At 36.1% G+C, this 24,043-nt stretch overlaps 1 protein-coding gene across 1 annotated transcript in view; it reads left to right on the top strand.

Annotated features, from left to right (window-relative positions):
- Positions 1-3,306: 3,306 nt before the first annotated feature.
- Positions 3,307-24,043, top strand: part of MCF2L2 (MCF.2 cell line derived transforming sequence-like 2) — a gene marked incomplete in the record, with an annotated part of 134,440 nt that continues 113,703 nt past the window's right edge. The window contains 2 exon segments of the mRNA XM_072408165.1: positions 3,307-3,628; positions 22,183-22,266. Coding sequence (XP_072264266.1) covers positions 3,550-3,628; positions 22,183-22,266 — 163 coding nt within the window.

The following is a 24,043-nucleotide window of genomic DNA, read 5'->3' as shown; positions in this document are numbered from 1 at the left end:
TTTATTCTTTCTTCTATAGCTAAACAAGTTTTTATCCCATGTAGTTCAATAGGGGGAACCCAATTTAGGGCTTAAAATAAAAGTAGCCTTGTCTTTTGTGAACTGAAGACTTGGACGCCTACAAAATAATGCTGGAGTATAAACCAAGATTTTTTGGCCTCAAAATTCCATTTCAAAAATAATCTCGGTCTTACTTCCACAAATGTCTTGGAGCAACTGTTCTTGTCTCAGGCACTGGGATTTGACAGATCAGGGTTTTCACAGCGACATCTACAGATGCCCAGCAGCCCTGCACAAAGGGCAAGTGACCCATCATAACCAAGTAAATAGTAGAAAATAATTTCCCCTGTAAAAAAGGCACAAAAAATATATACAGGCGGAGCACATGTAATTTTAATCTTTCCCTTTTAAGTAAATGCTTTTAAGATAACACCATGGATGTATTTATTCACATTGATTAAATTGATTTTTTTTAATTACTGTTTTGAATGTTGGCATTTGTGCCTCGAAGTATAAAAATTAATAATGACTGTTTTTTCTAAACTGTTACCTCCATGTTTGGCACTGTTACCGACACTTTTTAGCAGATTACCACAATTATATAAAAGTAAGGGTCCCTGTTGGGCAAAAACTATAGGCATTCTGTTGAAAAGGTAAAGTAGAATTCTGCCTTTATATTTTCCATTGCCATGGTTGATACCCCTTTGTGTGGGATGCTCCAACAGCTGCAGAGAGACAGTAGAACTAAGCCCACCAGGCACTGTTCTTACACAAGGATGCCCTGCTCTTCCTCCCAACCCCTAAACTTTTTATTTTGCCACTGCAAAAAAACAGTTACATACAAGCAGTAAATTGGAAGGGAAGGGCAGTGGTGACAGGAGAGGGACAATATTGCAAAAGGTAAAGATACTATACATAGGAGGAGGTTGTGATAAGGGAAAAATTAGGGGGGGGGTGGCTAATTTGGAGAATTGTGAAAAAGGGGGTGTGAGTGAACAGGTTAGATGTTATGCAGGGATGTGACATAGGCAGCCTTATATACCAATGGTGTTTGTAATACAAATGTTATAATGGTGTCTGGCTATGCAGTCCACAGCTCTAATTTGGAGAATTGTGAAAAAGGGGGTGTGAGTGAACAGGTTAGATGTTATGCAGGGATGTGACATAGGCAGCCTTATATACCAATGGTGTTTGTAATACAAATGTTATAATGGTGTCTGGCTATGCAGTCCACAGCTCTATTTCCAAGCAGCCCAATCAGTCTTACAGCCTTTAGGAAAAGGAAGAGCTCAAGCTTCTCAATTGCTGTCTGGGTTCATTGGATCAGGTGGTAGGAAGGGAAGCTGAAAGCTGTTGGAGATCAGCTTTAATATTTTCAGGAAAAAATTATAATCTTTTTTTTGTTCGCAGTTTAGTCCCTCTGTTTTTATTAAGATAGCAAAAAGTTTTCTTTTATGAATAACTGAATTACATTCTCGATCTTCACTTCAGTTTTCAAGAATGTTATCAAATTTCATCAAATCATTTTTATAAGAAGATAATTGATGCTTAATTTTTTTAAGACGCACTCCTTGTGAATTCTCATCCATTTGTGAAAACTCCCTGTAATTTGTTAACCATCTTTTAACATTTCAAACATCCCGCAGGTTCATTCACCGTGTCACGTTTGTCTATTGGTACTTATGTAATAGAAAAAATATATACATTAGACCCTGCGGTTACATAATATAACAATATATTTAATAGAAATGCTAATTTTACCTTATGGTACAGCAGCGGTAGCATCATTGTGAGTGGTTGGAACCTCAGAACCTATAATCTAATGGTAAAAAAGGCATTTGGTATACTTAGGGGAGAAGTTTAAAACATTTTATAACAATTTTTTAGAGATCATCTGCTGGGTTTTCTGTGGATTGAAAGCCCTCAGTGTACAGCTCAGGTTGTCAACTGAGGGTGGGCTTTCAGGACCTTTCTGCGAGTTTCTGCAGGGGCCCCTGCTGGCTAAGGACTGTTCAGGGGCCCTCCTGCAGCTGTGCACACCGCACCATGATATGCCTTAAGGATAATTTGGGATACAGCATTATTCACCCTCCCCCTATTTATTTTTTGTGCCTTTCATTTTTTCCTTATCCTCTATGCTGCATGATAATTTTATTTGTGTTTGATTATCTGTTTTGTACCTGACATTACCTGGCAGATGATTCCTGTTTAAGTTGTTCATTAGTTTATGTTCTCTTACTGGGACACTGTTTTCAATATTATTTGTGTATATTTGAATAGATGCATAGACATCATTTGTACTGGTTTTTCATGCTTGTTAACTTTAACTTTTCAATAAAAATGTTTAACGTGTGAAAAAAAGATACACCTACATTAGGCATGGTGTCGGTGTAAATGATTTGGAGCTGCTTCTAATAATTTAAAATTCTTCACGATATGATGTGAATAAAATATTCCTCTTTAAAAAAAATATGTAGTTATTTATTTTTGAAGAAATGATTACTTGGTATTATTTTATTCTTTCAGTGCTGCGTAATATGTTAGCGCTATTAAAATCCCGTTTATTAATAAAATAATAATAATATTATTCTTTTAAAAAAATATTCTAAATTATAATTAATTTATATTATTTTATTGCTGATTACAGTGCTAGGCCAATAAAAGATTAGATAATATATATATATATTTTCTTCCCTCTGGTTTGATTTGTTTACCATCTGGGTCTTTGCCTTGTGTAGACAGGCACAATTATTAGTAAGTGACAGGATGGTCAGGCCCCAGGGGTGCAGGGTCTGGTGGCTATGTAACCACAAGCAGCTGCTGCTCTCCATCCTTCACACCCTTTATGTGCTGGAGACAAAGCTGACATCAGGCTCATCTCACAACAATAGGATGCAGAATGTAACATCCAAATCTCATCAGATAATAATCTCCATAACTGATATAGAATATCCTTCTTCTGCTCTGTTACTTTTATAAATTGACTCTTTGGTGGGCAGGTCATGAGAAATGCATAGCCTGGCACATGTACACTGTAATGAAACCTATATGTATGTATGTATGTATATATATATATATATATATATATGTGTGTGTGTGTGTCAGGAATATGAGCAATGATGAATGCATGAAACTAGAAGTGATCCCCGGTAGGTGCAGATCACATGCCATCTATGACCCTGGGTTTTGCAGACTCCAGTCCTCGGGCTCCATCATTCCGGGATTTCCATGACATCAGCACATCTCTCCTTGTGGCCCCTGGAGGCAGGTATTGGGTGTGCAAACCATGGAATGAATAGGGAATGCCGCATCAGCACCAGCAGCAGCATCATCACACAAAACCCCCGGACCGGGCACTGCTGTAAAGCCAGCAATCTGTCCCCATCGGGCCGGGCAGAGTGGTGCCAGCAGAGTGGGGCCAGCGTGCGTTGCCTAGTGACAGGTGAATGTCAGCCGGGAGAACTGGGAGTGGCACCGCCTGGCTTTGTATCGTGCACACACCGGCACATTGCAGTCTGCCAGGGCAGGGGGAACATCTCTCACTGGGAAATGCTGTATTGGCTGAAGGAAGAAGAAATGTCACATCAGGAGCTAACACAGAGGCTTTCCACTGTCATCACCCATGTCGGTAAGTGATCGGGAGAGGAGCTGAGATAACACTATGGCAGCATCCGACATCACACCCATAGCCAGATCATTGCAATATTCCAACCATACTCACCATTCACCCATAGGACATGGATTAATCATGTGTGATGGGTGAATGTTACTACTACAATCATCATACTGACATAGATGTATCGTGTGATGGGTGAATGTTACTACTACAACCATCATACTGACATGGATGAATCATGTGTGATGGGTGAATGTTACTACTACAATCATCATACTGACATGAATGTGTGATGGGTGAATGTTACTACTACAATCATCATACTGACATGGGTGTATATTGTGTGAGGGGTGAATGGTGCTACTATAATCATCATACTGACATGGATGTATATTGTGTGATGGGTGCCTATTATTAAATATAAAATGTATTAATATAGCGCCAACATATTAGGCAGCGCTTTAAATTAAATAGGGATTACTAGAATTATTATACTGACATGGATGTATATTATGTGATGGGTGCATGCTACTAATAGTATTATTATATTGACATGGATTTATGTGATGTGATGGGTGCATATTATTAGAAGAATTATCATACTGACCTGTATATATATTGTGTGATAGGTGCACGCTATTGCTGAATTTCTGGGGGTCATTGAAATAAGCACATTCAATGCTATGGATGATATCATTGTGATGTGGGTGGTGCAGATACCATATGTGATCTAGTAATGATTGAAAATTTCCTGTATCATTTTATACTATGACATGTTTAAATTTTGCAAAATGAATTAATAATTTTTATGAGGTTTTATTTTGCAATCATCATGATCTGGGCATGGTCCAGGAATCCATGTCAGCGGCTAATAATGATCGCAGATGGTTGAGTATTATTCGTGCATGGTCAGGTCTTCACCTATTGGAATCACAATGACTGGCTGCAGCAGTCCATTCATTGCATGATGACAGAGCTGATTACAGGAACTTGGACGCTGACATCATGAATCAGTCTATAAATAGGGAGAAGTCTAGGAAATAATTTGGAAGCATAAAGTGGGAACTTAAAGTGTAATTGAATTGTTCCTCCTGTTCTCCACATTTTTGGTTTCTGCATCTACAGTCATGTGTAAAAGAATGCAAATTCCCTTTCAATGCTAAGGTTTTATGTATCAGGTTGTAAGAGAAAATCATCAGGTTCTAAGTTCATTTAAATCTACCCTCAGCTATACAAAAACACACAGCGAATTACACTGTTTCATTATTTATGTAACAAAACTTAAGCCAAAATAGAATCATGTGTGAAAAAACTAAGCACACCTATGATTAAATGGGCCTGATTTATTAAAGCACTCCAAGACTCAAGGAGATATACTTTAATGGGAAAACCTGTGTGATCAAAAAAGCTGGAAAGAATGAGGTTAAGGATTGAAAACATTTACCAACTAATAGCAAATGACTATTCCAGGTTTGCAAGATCTGTTTTTGTGTTTGTATGATATGGTCTTTTCATCAAATCTAGCATTGTGCATTATGGCCAGAAATCTGCACCTTGTCTGTCTTGTCTGTCCAGAAGACATGTTTCAGAAATGTTGTAGTTTGTTTATATGTCACTTTGCAAACCTAAGTCATGCTGCCATGTTCCTTTTAGCGAGAAGAGGCTTTCTCCTGGCATCCTTAACTCAGGCCTTGTGTCTTACAAGTCATACTTGTTCAATCCTTTTCTATTTGTACTGTCATGAGACTGAGGCCTGTAGCATTTAGTTTTTTTGCAATTTCTCTAAACATTGCACAATATAATTTTGGGGAAGATTTGCTGAGACCTCCACTGCTGGAAAGATTGGTAATTGTCTTGAATGTTTTATAATCTTTCTCACTGTAGAGTGATGAACTTCAAACAGTTTAGAAATGTCCTTATAACCCTTCCCATATTGATGGGCAGCATCCATTGCTTCTCTAGCTTTTTTGATGTCTTTCCTCCTTGGCATTGTGTTAACACACACCTAAATGCTCCAGACCAGCAATCTGCCAACACTTTTTATTTTATAAGGTGGTCACACTTGCTAATGATCAAGTAATCAAGTGCATTTGATTAGCAGCATCTGGCTGCTATTAATCTTCCTAATTCCTATGGAATTGATATATACTTTACTTTGTATTTTTCAAACACTCTTTGGCATTTGGGTTTTTTGATTAGTTTTAGATAAACTAACTAGTTTTTTGATTTTGTTAGATAAATACCAACACAGTGTATTATACAGAAAAGTTTATTTTTTAGTTCAATTCTTCAAATATAGCCTTCAAATGTAAAAAAAAAAGGTTTTAAAATATTGTAAACTAACATGTCAGGTTTATGTACAGTATTGGTCTCTCATTACATGGCAAGCTACAGGGCTCTCCTGTAAGGTTGCCATTCATTTTCAGCAGGTACATGTAGGTTTTTAATTACAGCATGTGTGTGTGTGTGGGGGGGGGGGGGGGGGGCTCCTTTTGGAGCAAATCATAGTGGGCTTTATCTACATTTGCCTATAAAACATAAAATGTCACATTCCAAGCTGCATCTTAGAGAATGAGGATTGATCTTCATCAGAAAAAGCCCCATGAGACCATCATCGGTATTTAAACAAACATTCATGTTGTGAAAAGAGCAGTAACTCTGAGATGACAGATTTTCATTTACTAAGGTCATGTCGGTGAGAGATCATTTCTGATTGGTTGCTGATGGTTAACTGTTGAAGTTAATGAAGTCTTACTAATGATTTACACCTTAGCAAACAATAATGTGTAGAAACCTAAAATAATATTTTACCCCTTTCATTTAGCTAGATTGTTCATTCTATTTTATTTTTTAACCTTTGAAAAGTTTTTTTGAATGATTGGTAGAGGGAGTGCAAATATGTGCAGATATGTTAACATCTCCAATTATTTAATGTATTTGGTATTTCCTATTTATTGTATTTGTTATATATATTTATTTTTTAAACTATTTACAGGTAATTATGATGCATTGTGATATACAAAAACAGACTTCATTTAGCTCCATGTGAATATGTGAAGTAACAAATTGACAGCTAGCACTGCAAAATACCTCCAACTTTTGGAGATTAGAGAGACAAAATGTTTTTAGCTAAAACTATGTAGGCCAATGACACACTGTCCCACCCACATTATGTAGATTATAAAACTTGAATTCACAAAATTGATCAGTTACTCAAACACGTGATTTCTTTCTACAACTACATTTCCTTTATATTAGCACTTCAAAATAACAATAATAATAATTTAGAGGCTGAAATAAAGGTTTAGTGCAAAATAACATGGTTTAAAAGGTAAACAATACATCTTTAATAAATGTGTCTATTACCATCCAATAAGGGGACAACTGAGGAGGAAACGGACAGAAAGACTTAACCACCTGAGCGTTACACTGAGGTCTAGATTTCTGTACCAAAAGTGATCCACTGTTTTTCATGAAATTTTTTTTTTTAAATTGTAGACCTGTAACTTACAGAAATATGTCCGAACAGGGGTTCTAGTAGATAATATGAATATAAAAAATGTATTTACTTTTATTTTATTTTTTTTTAATTTTTTTGTATTGGATACTGGAGTTTGTATTCAATCCAATACAAAATGAGCGTTTTAATTTACCAGTTATGTACTTTGTTTGGTGTAATTATTTGAATTATTTTGTATTGGATTGAATACAGGAGTTTGTATTGAATCCAATACAAAATGAATGAGTTTCAATTTGAATTTCCCGCACACGCGCCGACGTCATCACGCACGTAGGGAGGAGCCGTCCGTTTTTTTTTTTCTCCGCCAGACGGCTTCTCGTTTCAGAGATCATCCGGCGCTGGAAGAAGAAGGACGTGGACGATCAGCGGGACCAGGTAAGATGCCGGCCGGCTTCTTACCTGGTCCCGCTGGCACCCGACGAAGGACACCCGACGCTGGAGAGGGAGATCGACGGACGACGACGCTGGATGAGCACAGGGGGACCAGGTAAGTGGGTTGGGAAAAATCTCGGGGTTAACCATCCTAGCCGTTTTTTTTTGCCCGCACGAAGGTTGGGCTTAACGGCAAGGAGGTTAAATCTGTAAGAGTTACAGTATCTTCAGATCAGGGACAGTCGGAAGGTATATTGTTGGACTGCTTCCTATTTCATATGCTCTTTGTGTCTTAATTTCTCCATGTGAGAAACTTCTAAGTACTGACATTATAACAGATGAGGCTTTTGTTATAAACCAGCATTTGAGAATACCATACCTAGGTAAGCAAACTAGGTTCCCAGGTCACCAGAATAATTAAATGGGGTGGACTGGTACACTGAGACTTTGGGACTGATTTATTAAAGCTTTCCAATACTGGAGACTATCATGTGAGAACCTGGGTGATTCAGAAAACCTAGAATGGGTCTAGTCCGGGACAGAAAACATTTGGCAACTAACAGCAAATAATTTTTAGGAAATGCATTCAATGCTGGATCACCTATGTTCACCCATGAGCTTTATAAAACAAGCCCAATGTCTGAATGGAAAACTAAGGCCCTAAACAGGTTACCTATGCTTGTATAATGGCTTGATATTCAATTTTAACTGCAGCTTGAATTTTTTTTTTTATACAGACTAGGAAAGAAAATATTATTATAAAGGGTTACTTATAAGAAGCATATTGCTTTTCTTTGTTCTTGTTTTATAAACCAGCTCTTCTGTGGTCTTATTTTAATATGGTAGCTAAAGGTTATTAGAAAGTTCTTGCTGTGCCGCAGACTATTTCTGTCCACTCTAATACTTGTGTATGGAAAGACAGCTCTTCCCTACTGCATATGTAAAGCAGATATGCCCAAAGCAGCTCCATTCATTCACATGATTCTTCTCCCCAGCCAACAATATTTGACAGGGAAAATATTGAAGAAGAATGTGCACATAGTCCTAATGGCGATGGTATCTGAGCCTCCAGTGCTACATTAGGTATAAAATTATGCCAATGCAACTTGCAAATTATCTTTATGAATTCACATCACATTTGTATGAGTAGAGAGTATGGTAATCAAATGCAATGTTCTTTTCTGTTAATTAAAACTTTTCAGGCATTCCCACTTTGAATAGAGTGGGAAAAAATCTACTCAAATTTTCTATCTGATTCATAACTGTTAACTTTTTGCTGGTTCCTGTAGTAGATATATTTGTTAGATAGTCAGTACACTTTTGATATTTATTTTTTTTGGTCAGGGGGAATAATAAACTTTTAAAATACATGTGATACACATTTCTCACAGAAACCATAAAATTAAACTTGGGATGCTGCAAAAGGAGTACAGCCTACCTGCCTGGTAGGTAAAGCAAGCATTCCAGATATGACATAAGCTGCAATTGCTAAATTCATTAAAAAGAGATCTAATTTCCTGCATGTAAAGCTGATGTTGTGGTTTCAGTAGTTTGTCACACCCCTGTCATGCAGCTGTGTGTAAGATGTATGACATGTACCAAACACCCAAGCTGTATACTCATTCTGGGTCAGTGATTTAAAAGGTATTAATACCTATATTAATAGAACCAGAACACCAACCAGGCAAGCAGTACATTTTAATAAATCAGCCATGGTGGTATACATAATCCCTCAGTATAGGTCCATTTTATTTATTTTATCCATAGCTATAGCATAGCAGAAGTTTACCCCACCTTTTTGTGGGTAATCTGGTTGTCTGAGGATACATACTTGTTATGCAGCAGAACTGTTCCTATACAAACCCACTGCACACATCTTATTTCTTATTCCCAGTCCAGCCGGTGCTCTCCTTCAGCCTCCAACATCCTGTTGAAATTCTCACATACACTACAATGCTGAACTGCTGGTCCAAAATCCAAATGTTGGAAAGATCATGACCTCGATTCCTATGAGCAATTAACAATTGCACTGTGTTTAGACCGGAGGGTGCCACTGTGAATTTTAGAGAGCAGACTGAAGTTCAACTTTTACCAGCATAGGCTTGTCAGTGAGGTGTCTTACGACACCTGTATATATTTTGTTACCTAGCATAAACCCATAGTGGTACAAGAACTAGATATAGCAGAAAGCGGGTATTTTGACAGTTTGTATGGAATTATAAGGCTGTATACATGATTGGAGATATTCTGACCCTTAAAGATTTACTATAGCCTCAAATCAATATACAAACCTGGAGTAAATCTGAATATGTTTAGATAGAAAAATTAACCAATAAAAATAATAAATAAACAATAAATACATTAGTAAACAAGCCTCATGAGAAAAAAATTGAGTGTAGAAATACATGACCTGCCATAAATACCCCTTCTAATAGATAAACCAGTGCTGTAAAGAAGTTTATCGAAGTATAAGAAGGTTGGGAACACTTCCTAATCATTTGTAAGTGTTAGCTTTTATTTTCAACTTCTGAGGTTACAGCCTTGAAAAATCAGCCAACTGTCCATCCAGTTGTGGTCAAGTAGGTTGCTGTCATAGAAAAGAGAACCTACCCTAACACCGCTATTGTTCTGCCTGATGACAATCAATGACTTAATATTTTATTAGTGACATTCATTTCCTCCACACTTCCCTCTGTGTTTAAAGGAACAGGTACACTATTTATTTAGGAATATATTGTTATGCATGAGATATGTAATAATATATTACTTTTATATATATCAATATAGTGCCGACATCCTCTTCAACATTTTATTCCAAAAGAACAATCTGTTCTGATGATGTTCCTATCACAGGATATGATGTATAAAAGTTTATAGCTCTATGGGTAGTTTATGGCACTCCTAGTTACTGTTTCTTCTATCCATATCTATCTACTTCGCTACTTAGAACACAGAAATATCCACTCTTTATGGGTGTGGAGTAGTATGTGACTTATATTGACTTACATAGTGTGTATGAATTTACAATAATATTGATGTAAAGTTGACCCATTTTATTTCCCTAAACCTGCTCCACTTTTTTAGGCCTTAAAGCAGAACCGAAATTCAATTGTCTCCTCTGTTCCTATAGCTGCCAAAACTAAATTACTTCTAGGAACAGAATTCTTTAAAAAAAAGTACTGGAAAGGGTTGTTCTGTTCTGGCTGTTCCCAACATGAAGAGACCAATTTTCAGTCACACATTGCGTTATTTGAGGTGAAGTGAAACGAACCATTTGATTATGGTTCCCGTTTTCTTTTTTTTTTAAATCTGCTGCACATGATTGGCTGTTTGAAGTCCTCAACTGCTTTGCATGTGATAAACACTTCCAGTGAAAGTGTAAAGTTGCCCCTTATGCTTGTTCTTTTGAACCCCTACCCAATTCAGACATGTCTGTTAGTGGATTCCTCACTGGAGCTTGAAAATGTGAACTATATTTGGCCATATTGTATGAAGACATTGTAACATGGATGGAGGATGCTACATGAAATGCCAATGCAAATTTATTTTAACAATTTTCAAATCTCTCTATTTCTAATCTCACATTGATACACTTATTGTTTTAATAACTTATCATTACTTACACAATTATTTACGTTCCTAAAAAAACATTTTAATCATTAATTTACGCTGCCCCTCTACAACTACCACTAGCAGCACTTGGCAATAAACTTAGGCATTTAAAACCACTGCTGTACTTCTATTTCACTACTTGTCCTTTAATTTTGCACAGCTGCCAGCTCATTAACTTGCATCACAGAGTCTGCTTTCATTTTTTTCCAAGGCTTCAATAGTTTAATTCCAAGAAACCTGGAGTGAGAAGCATATGGTGGCTGGCTGCCATTACCAACCTGCTACTTGTTTGGCTGGGTCAGCATTTCTTTTAACATAAAAATGGAACAAGAATGCAATCAATGCAAACCAAATTACTACTGCATTTTTGTTTTAGGTAAGGGATCTAAAAAGAAGAGAAAAAAAGCCAGAATAGGACCAGTAGGTAGTCTCCTTGTTGAAAATGACTTGTCAAGGGAAAGTTAACTTTCTCAAATTCAAAGGTGCATAGGATAAAACTGACCATGTAACACCACAAATATTTCAGGGATTATTCCTTTTCTTATTTGTGAACCAATGTATTCATGACCATTGCCATGCAACCAATGCCATTGATGTGACCATTGCCTTAATCTGAGGTATCATATCTACACATCATTCAATCAATTTTAATCCTGGCCCCCATTTTAATGGCCGATGGATACCAATAGCTACATATAGTACAAAATAGGTGAAAGAAATATTTTTATATGCCAAACTCAAGTGTTCTTTGTTCCCTCCAGAAATGTATAGTTAATGATATCCACACAATGAATTTTTCTTTGTGTCTTTAGGCATGTAGTTACAGCAAAATGTTAAGTGGGTTGCCATGGTAACATGAAAGATTGTACAGAAAATGTAACTGTTCAGCATTGAAAGTAAAGCATTCCATCACAATGTTTGCTGAAATTGTATATAATTAAAGAGAACTGTATGAATGTTTTTGGCTGTTAATTAAGCATAGAGTACAGGTACATGCTGAAACAGAATATAATGAAGCTATGCCCATGAAATTTGATCGTGGGAAAACATAATAATAGTTACTTAAAATGTAGTTAAAAAATGGCACATGAACATAAAAGTATGTAAAATAATTTACAGGAAATATCCCAGATACCAGCAAATAGCATATACTATGTAAAGGTGTGCCTAAATGCTTATGAAGAAGTTGCCTGCATTAAAATACACATGAAAAAATTATTAGAGTTAATATTATTAATATTAAATTGTATTGCCAACATATTTTGATGTACATTAATTTTTTTTATGACAAACAAATACAAACAAGGACACGGGTGGAGGAGAGGACCCTGCCCAAAAGAGCCTAAAATCTAAGATATGGGGGAAGTAGCACACAATAGGAGGGATTTCATATGCATGTCTCAACTGTCACTGTCAGGTTTAACTTCCTATTCCTCAATATAAATTGCACTACATTGCACCATACCAAAGTATGTGTGTGTGAATGCCCACCTCTGCAACATATTGCACCCCCACCAACATAAAATAATTCCCCAGCTGGATACTAACCACTTAACCAAAAACATACTTTACTCCCTTTACAGTATACCCGTATAATCTAGTGTAGCATAGTCCTCAGCTAAATAATTCCTTGGCAAACAGGATTGGTGGATTATATTCATCCACCAGTATATTATAATCCCTAGTTTGATAATATCCTTACTGCCTTTAGAATATACTCTGGGAAGGATTGCCACTTCTAACAACAGTGGTGGACAAACAGAGATTGCAGGGGTCTCATTTGAGACAGGACCCAATACTCCAAAGGGCCATGACCACTGTCTATAAAAATGATGGCTCTAGATTTGTTGGAAAGCTCCTGATATGAGCCTTTCCTAAATAATAGAGGATTTAGCAAACAATGAGTACAAAGGCCCATTGATCTGTAGCTAGAAAAAAATAATAATCAGAGATGCAGAACTGACATGGAAGGTGGGCCCAGGTCCAAATTCCACATCAGGTACTCTTAAGGTGAATCTTCAGGTGCATGTGTTTTAAAGGGCAGTGATTGTTTTGCCACCAGTGAATGCTTTATAAATAGGCTTGTGTGATGAAAAAATTGATAATTAATATTATTGTTAAGCTTTCAGATTTAATTTGTATTGCTAACATTTAATGTGTCATGGTTGTCAGACTTAGCTCTAGTGACATATATCCTTTGTGTGTTAGTCATCCCCTGGGGAGCAAATATCATCACAAATACATCAAAAACAAAACCTGTCACACAGAATTTGTGTCTGAACATCCAAACTGGCTACTTGATAGCAAAAGAAGTCATTACTTTGTATCCTCCTTGAATTATGTTTTTTGAGCATCTCCAGAGCCACGATTCTTTTCTGTTCCTTTCATTACAGTTTTATTTTATTCTGTTACTTTGGAAATATTGTTGAATAAAATGATCTCCCTTTCCCTAAACTAATATGGGCACAGAATGGATGATCTCGTATTTCAGCATATTCTTTGGTCTCCTGGTCAGCACTGACAATTTATCCTATAGGAATTATGATAAATACAGTATATACTCAAATAAAAACTGATCTGAATATAAACACATGGAATAATTTTACCTGAAAAAAAAACAGGAAAACTACATTGACTCGAGTATAAACATAGGGCAGAAAATTCTATCATTACTGGTAACATTCAAAGCAGTAAACAATTGAAACGGCAATAAAATGACCATAAATAATTATATCAGTTGTGTGCTATTTTAAAGTATTTAAATCGCTTAGTATGGCTTTTTTGTCCAGAGTCTACTGTATTTTGTACATTTAAGTTGGTTATGATGGTTAATTTGCTCATGAATTATCTTTTGTGCATTATTGTTGGTCTCCAGTAGATGGTGATGTGTCCTAATGTAAAGTATGTAAAAAAAAAAAAATTAATTTTAAACTGCAGGACACACGTTGGTTACACACTTTACATGAGAACACATCACCATCTACTGGTGTGACCCAAGTATACACCGATATTCTTTTTTTACTGTCATTTGCAGGTCAAAACAAATCTCAGTTCATGCTCAAGTATGTATGGTAAAAGATAATAATTAATTATATGCCCATTGCTTTAAATGAGAGTAAGATGCCTTATATAAAAATACAAACTAGATTTCTTTCATTTATCCTTCAATTCTTTTAACAAATCAAGTGGCAGAATAGGGATATGTATAAAACAACCTTTCTGGGAATGGTAATGTGTCAATGTGAAACATTATTGCCATGGATAAAATAATAAAATAATTTTTTTAATTACTTTGACACCAAGGGAATACATAACTAAAGATCCTTTAAACAGGTCATGCTGAGAGCTTAGATTTATTACTAATATTAATATTATATATAACTCTGTTGTACTTTATTTAGCTGAATTACAACTGCATTTCTTATTAATACATTGTCCTACATTAAAACTGCTAAACTATCTCTAAAACTGAAGTAACAAATGGCATTTTAAGCTACACATTATTGTGGATTAAAGTTATTTGAAGGGGCTGCCAGCACACCTAAATACACATTGTGGTGCACTGCAAAATAAGTGTGTTGCTTCCTGTTTTTGTGCATTACACTGTTATTCTTAATAATTAAATAGGACCGCAGAACACTTCAGACCGTGCTTCATAATTATCAATAACATGAGACTAACACATTTCCTGTAAAGCACAAGTCAGAATGGGTCCTTAGGGCCCTATTCACACCATTCACAGGAAAAATGTTCAAATATACTTACCATATGTTGTTCCCTGACACCAACAGCACCAAGGTAAGGGTAACATATTCATTCTTCTAGAAAAATTCAGTGGAATGCCGAGTATCCCAAATCTGGCAAGAGGACGTTCCTGTATTGTGCGTCTGAGATTTGGGGTGGTTAGCATTACTCAGAATTGTCCTGGATGGATGATGCCACGTGGCCTCCACATAGTGCAGAGGCAAATATAAGGTAAGAATATGTATAAACTCTTTAGTATAAGAATGAGGCCCAGATATATTAGGCAGCCATTTACTGTAATATTCAAGGTCTGCTATCAGTAATAGTATTACCTTTTATAGCTTAGGAAAAACATATGAAAATAACACAATCAGAATCTACAACAGTCAAAATACATTTTTAGCATTTTGTGTCTTGACTCCAAATGGAGGATAAATTCCTATTGCCTGCTTGTGCAGATAAAGCAGAAAGTAATAAAAAAATATGTCAATCGTTGAGACTTTTTTTTGACGATGATCTTTAAAATTTTTTTTTGAGTATTTATGTTATTATTTTTCAACTTTTCGGTGCAGCTAAGTACAAAACTTTTGTTGGAATGAAAAAAAGAAACCTCACTAGATAGTACTGGCTTCATATTGGGAGGGAGGCTCAGTTTTGAGAAAATGCACTTAAATATGACAATTTAAGGTATAAAAACATGTTTTACTAATTATTTCCTAAGTAATGCACCAACCTTGTTATCGTGACATGAAAAAAAAAAAAAACATCCAACAGGGAAGAGGTATGGAGAATTAAAACAACAGGGTAAGCATGATGGCCAGGAAACCAAAAGTACCAGAATGAGAAGAAACAATGGCAGCTTCTATGCTACTCCCGGAAAGGTTCCCTGAATAAAACAGAACACATAAGAAAGTTTTAGGCTAGTTGTTCATGTGCAGCTTTTGGCTCTTGTCCAACATAGAACTATGAATAATAAAATCTCCACCAATCAGGTCACTTTACAAGTTTTCATGCGTGGACCATGTATGTACACAAAAAGAATTAAAAAATTCTCCTTGTATTTCATTTGGCTGCCACCAGAATGTTTGCAGATTTATAGCTGGAAGATAGGCAGAGTATTTAATTCATCAAATAACAGCAGCACTGCATGGTGATGGGTTGTAAAGTTCAGTAAATAGATTTGTCGTTCCAGTATTTAGACACATGATTCACATCAAAGTGCAATACAATTTCCTCTAGCTTTAATCCTCCTGTGATGCTGAGATAAAGCGGCTGAGGATTTGTCTTGATCCAAACTATTTATACAGCAGCAAGCACCTGCTCTTCATGCCTGTCCTCACAATGCAGTGAGCTTCTGCATACAGGTCAAACAAAAAAGGAAATCTATTTAGAATAAATTGTTTACCCTAAACGCAGCAATACATGAACATGGTTAACCAGTTATTAATGGTGTGATGCTAAATTATTGTGGGAAGAAGAAGAATGAATAAGAAGACCAACCAAAAGTATAACTTACTTGATGTCATGTTGTGACCACAACTATGTGTTTATATAGAGTTTAATTTTAATTTTGGTATAGTCCAAAGGGTTAGAACCTTGGTTAGTATTTTGTTACACTCTCCTTTGGTATGATTTCGCCCATGAACTAAAGAGGAAGAACTAGATCTCCCTAGTCGACACAAAGACCGTAAAAAAAAAAAAAAAAAAAAAAAAACATTCCTCCTAAAACACTGCTAACCTTTGTAACCTTTGTTTGTATGAACATGCTTGTATCACTGTCTGTGTTCCCTATTGTTGAGAATCCCATCACTTCCTGCCACACAACAGGAAGATCACTAATTAGGACATACAACAAAAAGAAACTGGCATAGGATCTAAAATAAAAATGAAAAGACAAGCCAAAGATCAATGTACAAGATTTATCTAACTGTAATTAATTTGGACTGGCAGCTGTCTGTTATTACGCTTTTAAACAAGTCATTAATAATTTAACATTGGCATTTCTGAAAACAAACTAATCAATGTCTAATTTCATGCACTTTGTTGGCTCTTCAAAAACCTATAATATTCCTGAAATAATTAGGTAATTTTCCTATTACCTTTTCTATTACTATCAAACTATGAAAAAGAATATCATTTACAGAAAATCTTTGCATAGGACTTAATTGCTGAACCTAATTCACCTTCTAGAAAGGATAGTTGCCGGGCTGACATTTTGATTGAACACATACTCTAGGAAGGCAGTCCTTTTTAATGCAGAACAAGGTGTAGTACAATTTTCTGAACATCCTAATTGTCACAGGCTTTACTGACATCTGACATCTGTGGAAGATTCACCTTCAGTATCTGTCAGGACTGAAGTAAAGTAAAACTCTATCAATAGAAAAACAGACAACACATTTTAGTGTGATGGGTTAGAACATCCAATGATGTGTTTATCTGTCTTTGCATGATCACAAGTTTTAGTATAACAGAGCAGTGACACCTGTACTTCCAATTTCTTCCACACATGGCACAGAAACAGAAAGTTGGGGAAATCTTCCCTATAGGGTCACAAGCTAAAGTAAATCATGACACAAAAAAATAAAGGCAAACGCTAAGCAAACAGTTAAACACACACAATATACACTCCCATACACCTTAAAATGTTGTAAGCGTGGGTTCTAGATCAACCAGTATTACATCTTTACAGAGATAGCCACCCAGCTTCATGCTTGGATGCCGAGGATAGCTGTTCAGCATGGCTGAAGTAACAATTAAGTTTATATATAATACACATTTTATTGCAAGCACGTGTCCATCTTGGAGCAGATCGTCTTTTATATAATAAAGCAAACTATGTTTACATAGTACGTGTAATGGCATCCAAGAAAAGCACAACAGTCATTAAGCTTTCAAGGTATTAACAAAGAAGCATCACTAAGTTGCCGGTAAGAAACACATCCTTGTATAGCATTAGGAGAGATCAGTGCCTGTCTCAGGAATAATTCTGTGTACAGAGCAGGCTATGCTTCACAGCTTCTTCCTCCACTGTGAATGGAATACTGGTGTTCAAGATGTGGCCAGCCGATGGCCAAAAATGTAAAGTTGTTTACTTTGGTGCGAATATCAGAAGGGGAGATGGCATCCTATCACTATTTTCTTGGAAGGTGCCTTAATCTAGAATACGCAGCCAGAAAATGTATGTACAAATGTTTGTGCTTTGTTGTGTTACTTTAGACTGCTTCGTAAATCAGGTTTAAGCTTTACAAGTATAATAAATATATTATACAAATAATAAGCATTTATTTAATTTTACAGTAGTTTATGACATGAATAGGGATGCTATAAAATATTTTCACAATTACCTAAATATAATAACTGATGTTAAATAATGATAAACAACTTACATTTAGTAAAAATCTAATAGCTTAGCTTTCTTTTCACATTCTATGTAATATCTACTGGACCAAACACTGCATAATATAAGTAAATAACAAAAAGTTTTAGAAGTACCACTTTAACTGAATAGATTGTTCCTGAAAGAGTAAATGCTTCCCCACTCGCACATTTTAATATAGTTTAAAGACCAGCACATGCTGTGCAGAGCACTAACCTGAGATGGGCATAATCATGGTAAGAATTCCAAAATAAGTAGCTTAAACAGCTGGAACGCCGAGAAAATGCAACTCGGCCACAAAGAATATATACAGAATTATGGATGCGTCATTCTTAGCAGGTTTATGTGTGCAATTTAATTATTTTGTATTTGAACTACTAGGTTTAGTCTACCCGGACGTTTTCCCCAGCGTTTTACCTGAGGCTTTAAAAGCCCATGTTTTAAATTCCCATGCATCAACATTTAAAAAATTAGAATGTGGGTTAACATTTCAATGGGGTGTTTCCCCACGGTTTTCCACATTTATAAAGCACTTGGAACGTACACACAGCATTGACGTTTTCCAGCGTTTTAAAGGCAAGCTTTAAAATGCTAATTAAGGTGCATAAAAACGCATATAAATGTAGAAGAAACATTTACATGCGTTTTTAAAAACTTCTGTGTAGACCCAGCCTTAGTGTTATACATTAGTTTAGGGGTAAGTTACATTGGTGTTAGGACAAAACTACATGGATGATTTTAATTTCATGCTAATGATAGATATTAACAGTCACCTCATTGGACTGAAGCTACATTGGAGATATTTTATTAGTTTAGTTATTCTTATTAAAATATCTAATTAATGACTAGGAGTAGCTAGTGATTGCTTACTAGCTGAAACACATGTTTTTCTGTGGTATAGGCTACATAAGTAGCATGCAGTATCATCTTGTAACTCCATGACACATGGCTGAAGCATTGGGTGATCATACTACACATAGTATAGCTGTATACTGTATATAAACACATACCGTATACTTCTATATACATATATTACTAAACAAACAATGTTTCACTGTTTTGAATATCTTGAAAAACAAAAAACTGTTTCCAAAATAATAAAAGGGTTTCCTTCAAAATACCAAATGAAGAAACACTTCCATAAAAGCAAGAGCTGTGTGACACAATATTTATAAAATATTCAAAACAATCAAAGCCTAGTATGGCAGTAACATAATACATGTGAAATCACAAAACAAATACAACAGAATACAAAAACCAAACAGACTGTAAAGCACTATAACAGAATGAACTAAGATGGGGTCAGCATCTAGATCAGTGGTCGCCAACCTTTTTGGTCCCTCGGACCACTAAAATTACTGACTCCTGACCACGCAGGGATTTGTATGGGGTACAAGGTCTGTGGCTCTGGCCGGTGCGTGCCCCCAGCGGGGTCTTTCTTCTGACTCCGCTCAGGGATGCACTGGCCAGAGCCACGGACCACCAGTTGGTGACCGCTGATCTAGATAATACTATTATTTAGGAGATATGTGAAAATCCGTATTTTACAGGATGAGCCTGTTTCGAATATATCTGCAAACACAACAGAATATATTCATACAGAAACAGTTATTGTGGGCTAATAGGAGTGCTAAGATTCAGTACCAAGATACAGTGGACATAGTGAAACAGACACAATATTTTATTGTATTTAACCAGGAAAATGTTCATATAATTTAGGAGAAAAAACTGCTTCTTTATTTTTTAACATCAAGCATGTAATGTATACACCATTTAAATAGAAGACAATAAAACTTGAACTAGTTTTTCTGTTTAAACAATTGAGCTAGGTCACTCCTTCTACCTTTTTCTTCCTTGGTCATTTAGATCAAATGATTATTATGGAAGTTTGAGTGTGATTTGGGGGAAGCCATTCTTCACATTTTCAGAAAGTTGTGAATTATAAATACCTTTAGCTGGCCATATTTTTGTATCCACTGATTTTTTAGCATGTCATTTTTACTTACCACTAGATTGGCTATGCTTCCGATGGGTTTTTGGTAGGAAAAGTAAAGGAATATAAACAATATGTTGCCACCTATGACTTGAGATCAACTTGCACCCTAATAAATCTTGACACATTGCACAGATGACAATACTGTAGCTAGAGTACAAAAACATAGTCATTCTGCATATATTTACAACTGTTTGCACAATACTTTTACATGGAGCCCCAGTGCCACTGGCCACTCATACTGGTGGTCACATTATAGCTGAACTTTGAGCTCACCTGTAGTTAAGTTGAGCTTTAATGAATCTCCCACGCACCTAAGTGCAGCTCATCTGGGATAATACTCATTTTTCCTTCAAGGTTCTTACTGGCTCCTATTTATACTGCACAGGCACGCTGCGGCACCAATAATCCCTATGGTTAAGGGAAAGACTGCTGGACATTATCTGTAATTTCATGTAGATGATTGCACTTTACAAGGTTTTCACACTGCTCTGTAAGCCACTGACATTGATTTTGAGTCACATTTATTGCCTTGCACAAAAATTATTTTCCTTTCAATTTGTCAATCATTCTTTTTACTATATATTATACATATTTCAGGTTTTAGTAGAAGCAGATTAGGTTAGCCTTCATTCTCCTATGTCCCAAATGGTTCACAAGGATAACATCTCTGTTTTAGAGTTCCTACATCCACTTACCTGTTATGGCCATTATGCGGGCATCTCATTTCCACCTTTCCTTAATTTATATTTACTTTATAATGTGGAGAGTAATTCAGGCAGGGAGAGAGAGGTTCCTACAGTAATAGCAAGATAATGAACCATGCATGGAGGGAAGCTCAGAATTTATAACTCTTTCTGGGCACATCTTGATTCTGCAAGTGATTTAAACTGGCTATGTATATGTAATATAAAAAATAGGTTGAGTAAAGACAGTAAACCTAAGATAATCATATGACCAGCCTGTAGCTCTGGATATGATTATCCCAGCTTGAAATTTCAGCAAGTGCAAGAAGACCTAAACTTCTTGCTTTAAAGGGAATTTCATTAAACTATAGTGGCCTCCTATGACTGTTTTGTGGCCTTCAAAAACTCTGTGTTTGTAGTATAACTACCTAGATTTCCTTTGTATGCAGTTTTTCAGAGCAGCTAGATGAAATGGTCATTTGAGTAAGGGAAAAAACACGTCATTTTGTGTGTCATTCAGCTGGTCTTACAGCTCTACATTTTTCCACGGTAATGTAATTATGGTCTAAAACATCCACTTAGAAACATACATTTAACAGAAGAACCTGATGGTAATTCTCCCAGCATTGTATATTCCAAGATGTGACAAGAATTAGTTTTCTAGTTATTTTCTTCTCTGTTCGGCTTTAGTTTTTTTCTTTTACAGAACTATTCACGGGACAGAATAATCAGGACAGAATAAAATACAGGACCAAAAAAAGGGAAAGAAAGTTCAGTAAGCACACCATGTAACAAAGAGGCCCCAGTGTAACTATCGATGTCTCATGCAGGAGAGGTCTGCTGGCTGTATGCTACACAGCACTGCCATTCAGAACTGAGCCAAGCCTGGCTTCCACAGAGTGCTCAGGGGCAAAGGCTGGTCAAAGTGCTGTTATGTATGGCTAGCCAGACTCAGGGCAGAACAAAGAAAGTATATAACAGACAACTAATGTTAAAAAAGAATGCTGCTGCTGAAAACAGACTTCATTATTTTCAGTGCTGAGTAGCTGTGAGTTGAAAATGTACACTAAGCTTAAAAGAGAACTATCTCTTTAAAAGTACTGAGTACGTTGGTATTTTCGAAAGAATATTGTTTGCTGACAGAATGAAAAAAAAGCATGTGCAAGTTTTTCAGTTGTTTATTTTCCTTTATTCTGTAGCGTGTTTGTTTTGTGTGGCTGTGAAATATTACTAATCTGGCGTCTCTTCTCAACTCTACAGATGAAATCATGCAGCAAGAAATCAGACCCCTGCTTGCTGTGGACATCATGGAACAGCTTCACAGGCAGTTTGCTATTTTGCCGGGTAAGAGCTGCATATCTTATTGCACTAAGGATTCTGACTGATAGATTGTATAGTTAAATTAGCATTTGTTTAAAAAATGATGCTTAAATGACAAGTGTTATTCACATATATGGCTAATGTAAGAAACTGGTCACAAAGCTTTACATGGGTTTGAACTGCTACATTGTCAGGTTCTTTTTTCTCCTAATTAAGCTTTCTTTTGGAGCCCAATAGACACATATATAGAAGTTACCCATAATAAGAGAAAGTATAGTGCCACATCCCCTGATCAAATACAGAATTATCAAATGTTTGGGGGAAACTTTCAAGGTACAAAGATTTTGTATAAAGTTTTCACAAATGTTTAAAATAAATAATGTCACTTTAAACCACATTTACAATTGTTAAAACCAGAACCACTGTAATACAAAACAAAATGGTTACAATACAATTTTTCTGTATCGCTCATTCACGTCATGTGCGTATGAATGCCCTTGATGTGTTTCGTGGATAAAACCACTTCCTCAAGAGGGATACAGATATTTCTACAAGGAATAACAGTAGTGAATAATATATATTACCATACATTGTTAAAAAATACATAATGTACATTCATTCCAAAACATTTATTACTTACATTCGTTATTAAATCTATCCAAAAACATGGTGAAAACTCCCTTCACAAAAGCTTTTTGGCCAGGGAACAAAGAGAGACTAATGGAGGCATAGCGGCCGATAGCAGACACCTCGTTAAAGACCACTACAATAAAATAATTTTCAACAAATATTTCCTTAAAAATCATTATTCAAAAGCTATAAACACCCTGTTTGTGTGGTGTATCTTTTAAAAGCACCAACTATAATTACCATTGTATATACAAAGTGCACCAACTTCGTAATATAAGTGATACACCAAACCTAAAACTAGGTTTACCTAGATTACCTCATTCTTTTTTTAATAAATAATACACTGAGAAAATATTTTTCCAAAATATACTACCTTATGTATATCTGCTACCCACCGTGATAATTCTGATAGATGTGATATATCTTTTATAAATTAAAACGCCATTGTAAAATGATCCATAATAATTCAAAAATATAAATGACCATCTATTGAAATATGTCAATATAACAACAAACACCCTCATTTATATGAAGCCACTTTTCTATTGGGGCATAACCCTGTGTTGAAAGTGACCCTGTGAATTTAAACAAACCCTAAAAACCTTTATTCACCACTATTATTTGAAATACAAACCTAAATCAATAAACACGCTACCTCAATTAGAGGTATCCAAATCTGTACACCACACCTAAACAAAAAAATCATGTAAAGCCCTTCAAGCAAATCTCCACAACCAATAAATCAATAATCATCCCCAATCAAACAGAAGGCTTTGACAATAACCCCACTTGTTTAAGAAGTAGACCTACCTTTTCACATGTCTCAATGACCTACTCACTATAGCATACCAACAGCTTTTGGGAGGAGGTGTTTGGACCTACCTCCCTCTCTCTTATGTCCCAGGCCAATGTGACGGCGCTCACTTACGGCCTGATGGACTCTGCCCCCCTACTCAGAAGTGCAGCCAGTATTGTGGGGATGCACGCACGTCTGTCCTAGGACAGACATCCGTGCACTCCCGCTACAGGAGACACCAGATACCCAGCAGGGCGTCCAAGACCCCTCCCACCATTGGGAGGCAGCATCCCCAAACATTTTATATTTCGGTATTTCTTTTAGAGTCCTTACCTGTAACCCCCTACAAATAAAGCAAAATCATGGCTACAGAAG

Source organism: Pyxicephalus adspersus, chromosome 4, assembly GCF_032062135.1.
Source record: "Pyxicephalus adspersus chromosome 4, UCB_Pads_2.0, whole genome shotgun sequence".
Taxonomy (NCBI): domain Eukaryota; kingdom Metazoa; phylum Chordata; class Amphibia; order Anura; family Pyxicephalidae; genus Pyxicephalus; species Pyxicephalus adspersus.
This window is presented reverse-complemented; position numbering and strand designations above follow the sequence as displayed.